The sequence below is a fragment of the Lampris incognitus genome, chromosome 5 (genome assembly GCF_029633865.1).
Source record: "Lampris incognitus isolate fLamInc1 chromosome 5, fLamInc1.hap2, whole genome shotgun sequence".
Taxonomy (NCBI): Eukaryota; Metazoa; Chordata; class Actinopteri; order Lampriformes; family Lampridae; genus Lampris; species Lampris incognitus.
Window position 1 is genome coordinate 31832709 of NC_079215.1, and position 10749 is coordinate 31843457.

At 42.7% G+C, this 10749-nt stretch overlaps 1 protein-coding gene across 1 annotated transcript; it reads right to left on the reverse strand.

Moving 5' to 3' along the window:
• Window positions 1-936: 936 nt before the first annotated feature.
• ndufb6 (NADH:ubiquinone oxidoreductase subunit B) lies at window positions 937-7906 on the reverse strand. Its single transcript, XM_056280802.1, has 4 exons — window positions 7639-7906; window positions 5015-5107; window positions 4334-4378; window positions 937-1192 (listed from the first exon to the last, which is right to left on the reverse strand). Exons 1-4 carry the CDS (start codon window positions 7816-7818, stop codon window positions 1127-1129), a joined length of 384 nt encoding a protein of 127 aa, XP_056136777.1. The 5' UTR covers window positions 7819-7906; the 3' UTR covers window positions 937-1126.
• Between the last annotated feature and the right edge of the window lie 2843 nt (window positions 7907-10749).

The window sequence follows — 10749 nt, forward strand, 5'->3', positions numbered from 1 at the left end:
CTACTAGGAGTGGTATTTTTTTCCTCAAAAATTAAGAATGCACGATATTGATTTTTTTTTTCAGTTTCACGCTTGAAAACATGTTATGGTAGTGAGTGCAACCTTATTTTGTTTCTAAGGTTATCTGCTGCTTTGTTTCAGTGGACTTTTAATTTTTGGGGTATGTCGAACCAACACACCCGACCCTTTTTAGCCTTAGCTTGTGTGTGTGTGTGCGTTTGTGTGTGTGTGTGTATATATATATATATATATGTGCAGATAGCGTTTTTTTTCTCCCGAAACCGTCAATGGTCTTACAAATGCTCAACTAATGTGGAGCGGAATATCAACACAGATACAGGAAAAAAGAAGTGTTAATACAATGCTGTACAGACCTGTTCTGTGCGACGCGCACTCATTGCCATACAGAACATGAGTGCGCGTCGCACGAAACAGGCCTGTACTGCAGTGTATTAACACTTCTTTTTCCCCTGTATGTGTTGATACACACACACAAGCTGAGGCTAAAAAGAATTAATATAATTTTTGATATTCCGCTCCTCCTTAGTTGAGCACGTATAACAACACCATTGACAGTTTCGGGAAAAACCGCTATCTATCTATCTATCTATCTATCTATCTATCTATCTATATATATATAAACTTTGTTTTTATATATATCGGCCCTGTGATGGCCTGGTGGCCTGTCCAGGGTGTCTCCCCGCCTGCCGCCCAGTGACTGCTGGGATAGGCTCCAGCATCCCCGCCACCCTGAGAGCAGGATATGCGGGATGGATGGATGGGTAAACCTTTGTTAAAAGAAACACTCAACGACAGGAAAAGTTGACAGCTGATGACTGCTTATGGCATGAAACAGGTTTGTACTGTCTCAAAGAATTTACTTGAATCACTGGATATATATATATATATATATATATATATATATAATAAAGATAGATGTAGGAAAAAAACTCATTTCTACAACAGCAAACCCTTTACTTACTCATCTTCAGTGTAATACCATTTCCACTTCCTTTCATTAACTTTTCAAATAAAAATGGTTCTCGCTTGACCATTTCTATGACATATACATCGTTTTTTTTTATTTTTTTTTTACAAGGAGCAAATAAATCTTTAAAATGTGTCTTCAGTGGTGACCATGGCTCTCAGGGAGATCTGGAACAACTTCACCAGTCTCCAAAATAGTGTCTCCCTAAGAGCAAGAACAAGAAGAAAAAAAGAAATGGTTAAGACATTCTTCCACCGAAGTCACAGAGCAATCTCAGCCTTTCTTTACTCATTAGGAAGATGACTTTCAGCACAGTTCCATTACCAGTAACAATAAAACAATTTACTGTAACAGTAAAACAACTGCCTATTTGAATAAGCATATCTCAGTGTTTAGAATTAAAATTGTATCTGGAGGGAGAAGGGGGGGGGGTCATCCTTTGTAAGACTTACAAGTTGTAACTTTTGCTATGTGAAATTGTGCTTTGAAAGAACAACTTTTGACAATCAAACATTGCACCTTAAAATACAACTATAGAACATATACACAGGACAATGCTTTTGTGTGTTTTTAGACTTGTTTGCAGCAAACTGAAACTTTATGGAAAGCAAGCAAAAGGCTGCACTATCAGCCACAGACCTGAGTAGACAATATCCAATTACTCCACACATGAAATAAAGCAAAACCTACAACTGATGCAAATTTTGTCTGATTGTGTGTTGTTATATGCCTTTGTTAGGAACTGCGTTACCCAGAATCCTAGATGATATGTTGTTTTTGCAGAGAGGTTAGGAATGAATTTACCTATAAAGTTAACCATCCCCATGATGTGTAGCACACCTGTCTTGTCTGTGGGCCTTGGCATGTCCTGTATGGCATTGATTTTTTCTTGGTCAGGTTGGACACCTTGTGCAGAGAGCTTGTCTCTGAAGGAAACTATCTCTTGTGCTCCAAACTGGCATTTGCTCTTGTTGAGTTTCAATCCATATTTTAGTATCCGCTCCAGCACTTTTTTTAGTCTTTCATTTTGTTCATGAAGTGTGGAGCCCCAGACGATGATGTCGATGATGTCGTCCACATAGACTCTGACACATTCCAGCCCCTCGATGATGTGCTCCATTGCTCTGTGAAATATTTGTGATGCTGAAGTTATTCCAAAAGGCAGCCTGAGGAAACAATATCTACCAAAAGGTGTGTTAAAAGTACAGTATTTGGTGCTGCTTTAATCCAATTTCAACTGCCAGAAGCCTTGTGACGCGTCGAGCTTTGTGAAGAATCCGGCACCTGCCATCTCACTGGTGATTTGCTCACACTTGGGTATCTGGTAGTGTTCACGCTTGATGTTTTCATTTACATCTTTCGGGTCCATACATATTCTGAGGTCACCATTCTTTTTCTTTGCACGCATCATAGAGTTGACCCAATCTGTCAGTTCCTCAACCTTCTTTATCACACCAAGCGTTTTCATCCTGTCCAGCTCTTTTTTTAGGCAGTCTCTTAGTGGTGTTGGAACTCTTCGAGCAGCATGCACGACTGGCTGTGCATTTTCTTTCAGCTGGATTTTGTATGTGAATGGCAATACACCAAAACCTTTGACAACATCTGCGAAGTTCTGTATAATGGAGTCAACAGAGTTACTTGGTGTGCTCATGGCTGAGTTGATGCAGTACACTCTTCTCACCAGCCCCAAATCTTCACAGGCTTTATCACCCAGTAGTGACTCAAGTCCTTCAGCAACAACAGAGAAGAGTAAGTGGTGTGTTTTATTTTTCACCATTACTTTCAGCTTGCATGTGCCTAAACACTCAGTTCTCTGTCCATTGTAGTCTTTCAGTTTAGGTTATTTTCTCTGTATTTTGGGCCTATCTTTCATTTCTTTTATGTCAGACATGCTGATCAGGTTTGTTTTTGCGCCAGTGTCCAGTTTCATTGTGACTAAAGTCCTGTTTATTTGCAGATGTGCTATCCATTTATCTTCTCTCACAGCATTTATTTCTTTCTCAGGCTTAATTTCACAGTTCACTATGCCAACAAAAAATGTCTCACTTAGATCAGTGTCATCCACAATGTTTACAGATTTTCCTTTATTCCCCTCTTTTCTTTTTGAGAAGCACTGTTTAGCAAAATGATTCTTTCTGTGGCAATTAGAGCATTGCTTACCAAAGGCTGGACACTTTCTTGGCTTGTGCTGTGAACCTTAGTGTTTGCAGCTGAACATCCCATTGTCTGTCCGCTGTGCAGGCCAGATCTGTGTGCATCTTCTTCCTTGGCTTGGGACCGCACCAACAGCCGCGCAGTCACGATGTGCCCACCGCCATCTTGCTGAACTTCCTCACATGCATTTGGGACAGCTCACTCGCCTGGCAGATCTGAATAGCTCCTTCTAGCATTAGCTCCACTTCCCTCAGTAGCTTTTCTCTGACCTTTTTATCCACTCCAAAAACTCTCTGGTCCTGGATCATGGAGTCTTTCAGTGTAGCAAAGTTGCATGACTGTGCTTTTAGCTTCAGGTCAGTCAAAAAGCTATCAAAAGGCTCATGTTGCTGCTGCACACGTGAACGAAATACACACCTCTCGTATGTTTCTTTTTTCTCTGGAGAGCAATGAGCATCAAATTTATCAAACACTTTATCGAGTTTATCTTTGTCATCTTCATACATGAAAGTATTGTACACATCAATGGCGTGTGGGCCTGCTATTGTTAGCAGTAACGCTACCTTCCTAGCATCCAGCTTTGTTTCCAGTCCCATGGCCGCTATGTACAGTTGAAACTGCTGCTTGAAGGTGCGCCAGTTGCTGTCGACATGCCCAGTAAGTTTCAAACTCTCCGATGGTTTTAAGGAATCCATGTCGCTCGTCACAATTTACACCTCACAGTAGTTTTACTCCTGGTACCATGGTTTGTTTGTTGTTTTAAAATGAATGGACCGAGACCTTTTCCAAATTCTTTTTTTGTTTGTTTTTTTAAGAAGGGAAGATGTGTTGTTATAGGCCTTTGTTAGGAACTGTGTTACCCAGAATCCTAGTTGTTATGTTGCAGGTTAGTGACGTGCTGAGGTCAGGATGTACGAACACGGAGTCTGGCATGTGGGAAAAATAAAAGCTTCGGTGTGAATTTGGAAAAGGTCTTGGTCCATTCATTTTAAAACAACCAACAAAACATAATGGACCTGCCTTTCTTAGCCAATTTATATGTTGTACTGTGGCCTCCTGACTCTTTTTGGCATTTGTATTTTGCAGTAAATGTGACTTGGCTAGCAAGAAAGCTTAGTTTAGACTCAAGGCTGCTGTATACAGCCTTTAAGAGAATGCACTTCATGAAAATAACAAATGAGGGATACTTACTGGGAAGAGTCTTGGTTTCAGCTCAACAATGCCATATGGCCTAGCCTGTGAATAGAATTTGTTTGTTAGTAGTCAATAGATAAATCTTTTAATATGGCGACATCACTAGATTTTCAATCAATAAGCCGAGAAAAGAGAACTAGATGAATGAGAAGCTCATGCTATTCCCTCTGCCACTGTCTGAACAAGAAGCTTAACCATTTGAATTTATAAACATGGGTGAATGTTGACTAAACAGTAGTGCTTTCTTACACAATTCAATTAGTATTCAAAAAATTTGTGAACTAACAAATACTACAGTTTAGAACAAGACTGACAGTGTTTATCATTCAAAGATTATTCAGAAACTTATCAGAAGTTAACTTTTTATACATGACTACTTTTTGTCTCATTCTGATATAAATGCCACTTAGTTTTAGATTTTTGCCATACCCACAGAATCCATAGCATACAGGTGATTATTTTACTTGTTATCATGCTTACTATACTAACAGGTTACATTAATGTGCTACTTACTTTATACATCGAGTCATTTCAAAGCAAACTTGGTGATATATAAATACTTTGAAACTTTACCCTCATACTTTGTACTATCTGCATACATTATACAGCTCTTATGTAATAAATAGTTGCTACTCTGCTTCGGACCCCATGTCATGTCAAACATTCTTATTAACTTACAGCAATGTGGTACTTCATATAGTAGTGAGCAAGCCATGCAGGTATCAACAACCGTGTGATTGTGAACACTCCAGCTGAGTAGGCTTTGTAGGTCTGTAAGGAGATAAAAGTTGAAGGCAGGTTTATAAAGGATTGCAAGGAGACTTTTGCAACTGACCCTGGCTGCTGTACAACGCATGATAATGTATCCATTTGTGTGTGTACACATTGAAAATGATGTTTTTCTTGATATTAATATTTATATAAGATAAAAAAAATTTTGGGCTAAACTGTTTTACTTCAGAATATTTTGCCCCCACCCGTTTATACTGTGCAGCAAAATCAATATGTAAAAAAAATAACAAAACAGCAACATATTGTCTGTAGATTCAAATGACAGCCCAACTACTGATGCATAATTTTCCTTGTTACTTTAAATAACTACCATATGATTTTCTAACAGACATGAATTAAAGTGTCCTTGTAAAAGTCAAGCTGCAGAAAATCTCACGGTTTAACAAATGGAAAGAGTACACCAAGGAGCAAAAACATTACGACCACCTGCCTAATATGCTGTTGGTCCTCCATGTGCTGCCAAAACAGCGCCGACACACTGAGGCATGAACTCTACAAGACCCATGAAAGTGTCCTGTGGTATCTGGCTCCAAAAGATTAGCAGCAGATCCTTCAAGTCCTGTAAGTTGTAAGGTGGAGATGCCATGGATTGGACCTGTCAGTCCAGCACATCCCACACATGCTCAATTGGATTGAGATCTGGAGAATTTGGAGGCCAGGGCAACACCTTGAACACTTCATGTTCCTCAAACCATTCCCAAACAATGTGTGCAGTGTGGCAGGGCATATTATCCTGCTGAAAGAGACCACTGCCATCAGGGAATACCATGAAGGGGTCTACAACAATGCTTATAGGTAGGTGGCACATGTCAAATTGACATTCACATAAATGGTCTGACCCAGGGATTCCCAGCAGAACATTGCCCAGAGCATCACACTCCCTTCCCCGGCTTGTTGTCTTCTCACAGTGCATCCTGGTGCCATCACATCAACAGGTAAATGGTGCACACACACACAGCCATCCATGTGATCTAACAGAAAATGAGACTCCTTGGAACAGGCGACCTTCTTCCACTGCTCCAAGGTCCAGTTCCAATGCTCGTGTGCCCATTGTAGGTGCTTTCGATGGTTGACAGAGGTCATGATGGGCACTTGGACCAGACTGCAGCTATGCAGCCCCATATGCAGCAGGGTGTGATGCACCATGTTGAGACACATTCCTCCCAAAACCACCGTTAAAATGTTCTGTGACTGGGCGTCCGGGTGGTGTGGCGGTCTAGTCCGTTGCCTACCAACATGGGGATCACTGGTTCAAATTCCTGTGTTACCTCCGGCTTGGTCGGGCGTCCCTACAAACACAACTGGCCGTGTCTGCGGGTGGGAAGCCGGACGTGGGTATGTGTCCTGGTTGCTGCACTAGCGCCTCCTCTGGTCGCCTGTTTGATGGGGGAGGGGGAACCAGGGGGAATATCGTGATCCTCCCATGAGCTAGGTCCCCCATGCGAAACTCCTCACTGTCAGATGAAAAGAAGCGGCTGGTGACTCCACATGTATCGGAGGAGGCAGATGGCAGCCCTCCCCTGATCAGCAGAGGGGGTGGCGCAGCGACCAGGACAGCTCAAAAGGATGAGGAAATTGGCAAAAACTACAATAGGGGAGGGGGGGGTTCTGTTACTTGTGCCACTGTAGACTGTTGGTTCGGACCACACGGGATACTTTGTTACCCTCGCACATCGATGAGTCTTGGGCGCCCAGCACCCTGTCGTCGGTTTGTGGTTTGTCCCTCCTTGGACCACTGCTGGTAGGAACCCACCACTGCTGACCGGGAGCACCCCACAAGCCTTGCCGTTTCAGAGATGCTCTCACCCAGCCATCTGGCCATAACAATTTGGCCCTTCTCAAAGTCGCTCAGGTCTTTACTCCTGCCCATTTATCCTGCATCCAACACGTTGACTATGAGAGCTCGTTGTTCGCTTACCATCTAATCTACCCATGTCAAGCCACGTGCCCTTGTTTGGAGATGATCCAACGTTATTCGGTTCATTTGTGAGTGGTCATAATGTTTTGGCCCATCGGCGTTTTCACTAATACATATCAGCATGTCAACATGTTCAGAGGTTTGTCCTTAAAAGTCTGATAGACTACAAACATTCATAGGCCTCTTATCTGTGTGCATATCTATAACGCTATGCCAAAATGTCACCATATAAAAATCGCGTCTAAACACAATGATTTCACAAGTCTGAGAGAAAACTCGTCATCCAATATCACACTTGCCTAATTTAATCGAAGTTCTTTCAAAGATCATCTAAAATGTGGCTTTCTCCTTACTGGTGTCGACATGTTCGACTAATTCAACATGTTGGTTGCGGGCGTTAGGTCAAACACTGACACCTTTGTTTGGCCTTTGGTTCATCGAGCACAGTGGCAAGGTAAACTAGCAGATACGGAGAACACGGCTAGCACAATACAGAAACGCCATCGAAGATCTGGTTTGATGTGGCCATGCAAAGCCCGTAAACTCTATTTGGAGTAATCTAAATTGCTCATATACAGGTCAATCCACTCACGTAAAGCCTCCACAGGCTCTTCGGCTCCAGAAAACTGGACCAGAATTTTGCGACGGCGCCGGGAGGTTTTGGTTGGACCACGGGCTCCCTCGGGCTAAGCTCTTGGTCCTTAAGCCATTGTCTTCGGAGCTTCACCAGCTGGTCGAAGCGGAGCTTTTCGTCCGGCGTGTAACCAGACATAGTGGGGGGGGAAAAGTGGTATTTTATTTCGTCTCAGTTAGTCAACCTCACCAGCCGCAATGACACCACGGAGGACACTTCCCTTGGTGCATTAGTAAAAACCACGAAGAAGAGTCAACGAACACGTGACACGAGTCGACCGCTTCCAAATACTACTGCGACATCTACTGGGCAGGAGGCGTGTGTGTGTGTGTGTGTGTGTGTGTGTGTGTGTGTGTGTGTGTGTGTGTGTGCATATGCTCATCGGCCTACTCCGCTGTATGCACTAAAGGGAGGAAAAACCAAGTACATAGAGGATTATAATAATATTGTGCCAGGCGAAGGAGTCAAGAGAATAAATCGTCAACGGGCTTTTTTCCCCCCAGCGCTGTTCACTTGAAGGCCCGTTTTGTGGGTTGAGTGGAAACACAGGCCAATATCTACAACATATTAATTTGTTTAGCATTTCGTTTTCATTTGAGAATAATGTAATTGTTTAGCCGATGTTTGTATTTTTCTAGCAGAGCTGCTGCAGTACGCGTATTGTAAAAGTTATGTATAAATTATAAGTGGGGCATTATCTCTTCGATCAATTTGTGAAGCCTCCCGCCTTCAAAGCCCCGTGCTTCCCCCCAAAAAGCCACCATGTCTCTCTCTCAAAATAAGGAAGTGGTTGTTTTAAAAAAAGGACAGAGAAGTCGGTTATGCATTGAGCTCACACTTACTTGTTAGTGCAGGCAGGGTGGTGTCCTGTACAACCCAACTGTAGCTCAGTTCTGTCTCAGCTGCACCCTTGACACCCATCGGTAGTTGTTCTTACATCATGTCTCTTACAATATTTACACATTAATCAACTATTTTTAAATAGTAGGAGAATAGGGGAGACTGGGGCATCTTGTCACACTTTTCACTCTTTTGGGATCAATACATCATATTTAAAAATTGCATACCAAATGAAAGAACAAAGTCTCAGGCATATATTTTCTATTCATTTCATTCTCATGATATCTTATTTCAGTACAGAGTTATTGGCATTTAAATTGTGTGTGTGCACATGTGACATGTTGCCCGATCAGTAGGTAAGTTGTCAGTCACACTATGTGGGGTAACACGTCACACTGGATTTTGCAACAAATAAAACAACTAATTCATTGTTGGGTTATTTCTTTACTTCAAATTCAAAATTAAATTCAGCTACAGAAAAAAAAAGATTTAGGTTAATCATTGAACTTGAATCAACCCTGGAACGTTGCCGTTAAATCAGTTCCAACTACAACAACTGGAAAATCATTTCAAACAAGCTTTCAACATGTCAAGCATTCAAACAAATCTCAAACCAGGTCTCAAAATCTCCCTAGTCAGATTTGCAGTTGTGGCACACATAAATTGCCTTGCCAGGGGTGTACTCTTCATGAGCCCACTGTTTGCATTTCATGCACTGGACCCAAGTCTCTTGGACGGCTGTTTGCAAATGGCTCCACAAAAACAAGGCACAGTCACTCATCTTCATCTGATAAAGAGACATCTGGAGTCTTTTTATACCTGCCTTCTTTTTCTTTGGTGTTTTAAATTTGGTTCCCCCACATTTCTTTTTGAATATATTATTTTTTTATGATATATTTTATATTTATTATTTTATTTTGTTTTTATTTATTATTATTCTATTATTCTATATTTAATATTGGCGGCATGGTGGCGCAGTGGCTATCGCGGTCGCCGCACAGCAAGAAGGTCCTAGGTTCGAGCCCCGGGTGGTCCAACCTTGGTGGGTCATCCCAGGTCATCCTCTGTGTGGAGTTTGCATGTTCTCCCCGTGTCTGTGTGGGTTTCCTCCGGGGGCTCCAGTTTCCTCCCACAGTCCAAGGACATGTAAGTCAGGTGAATTGACCATACTAAATTGTCCCGAGGAATGAATGTGTGTGTGTGTGTGTGTGTGTGTGTGTGTGTGTGTGTGTGTGTGTGTGTGTGTGTGTGTGTGTGTGTGTGTGTGTGTGTGTGTGTGTGTGTGTGTGTGTGTGTCTGCCCTGTGATGGCCTGGCGGCCTGTCCAGGGTGTCTTCCCACCTACCGCCCAATGATTGCTGGAATAGGCTCCAGCATCCCCGCGACCCTAAGAGCAGGATAATGGATGGATGGATATTTCATATTTTATTTATTTTTATTATATATTTATTATTATTATTTATTTTCTTTTTCTTTCTTTTTTTAACATTTTTTTGTAAACGCTAACACTTCGGGGTGGCATGGTGGTGCAGTAGTTAGTGCAGTCACCTCACAGCAAGAAGGTCCTGGGTTAAAGCCCTAGGGTAGTAAACCTTGGGGGTTGTCACGGGTCATCCTCTGTGGGGAGTTTGCATGTTCTCTCTGTGTCTGCATGGGTTCCCTCTGGGTGCTCCGGTTTCCTCCCACAGTCCAAAAACCTGTAGGTCAGGTGACTCAGCTGTACTAAATTGTGCGTAGGTGTGAATGTGTGTGTGTGTGTGTGTGTGTGTGTGTGTGTGTGTGTGTGTGTGTGTGTGTGTGTGTGTGTGTGTGTGTGTTTGGACCCTGTGATGGACTGGCGGCCTATCCAGGGTGTCTCCCCGCCTGCCACACAATGACTGTTGGGATAGGCTCTAGCATCCCCACGACCCTGAGCAGGATAAGTGGTTTGGATAATGGATGGAATGGGTATTTTTACCTTGTGCCTGTCTTTCAGCTGCAAGTGCCTCTTTCACTGGTGTGTCAGCGAGAATAGCAGTTTTTCTTGGTTTTTTTTTTTTTTTTTTTTTGGTTGGCGGGCTAGTTTTCTTGGACCAGCTTTTGGGTATGGCTAAATGTCCTCTGGAGTTGATTGGTGGGTGGAGCTGGCATTACTAGGCAAGGGTGAGGTGGTGCTAATGGGCAGGGCTGGGTTAGTGCTGGGGCCTGGCAAGACTGGGTTGGTGCTGCGGCCTGGAAGTGCTGAGTTGGT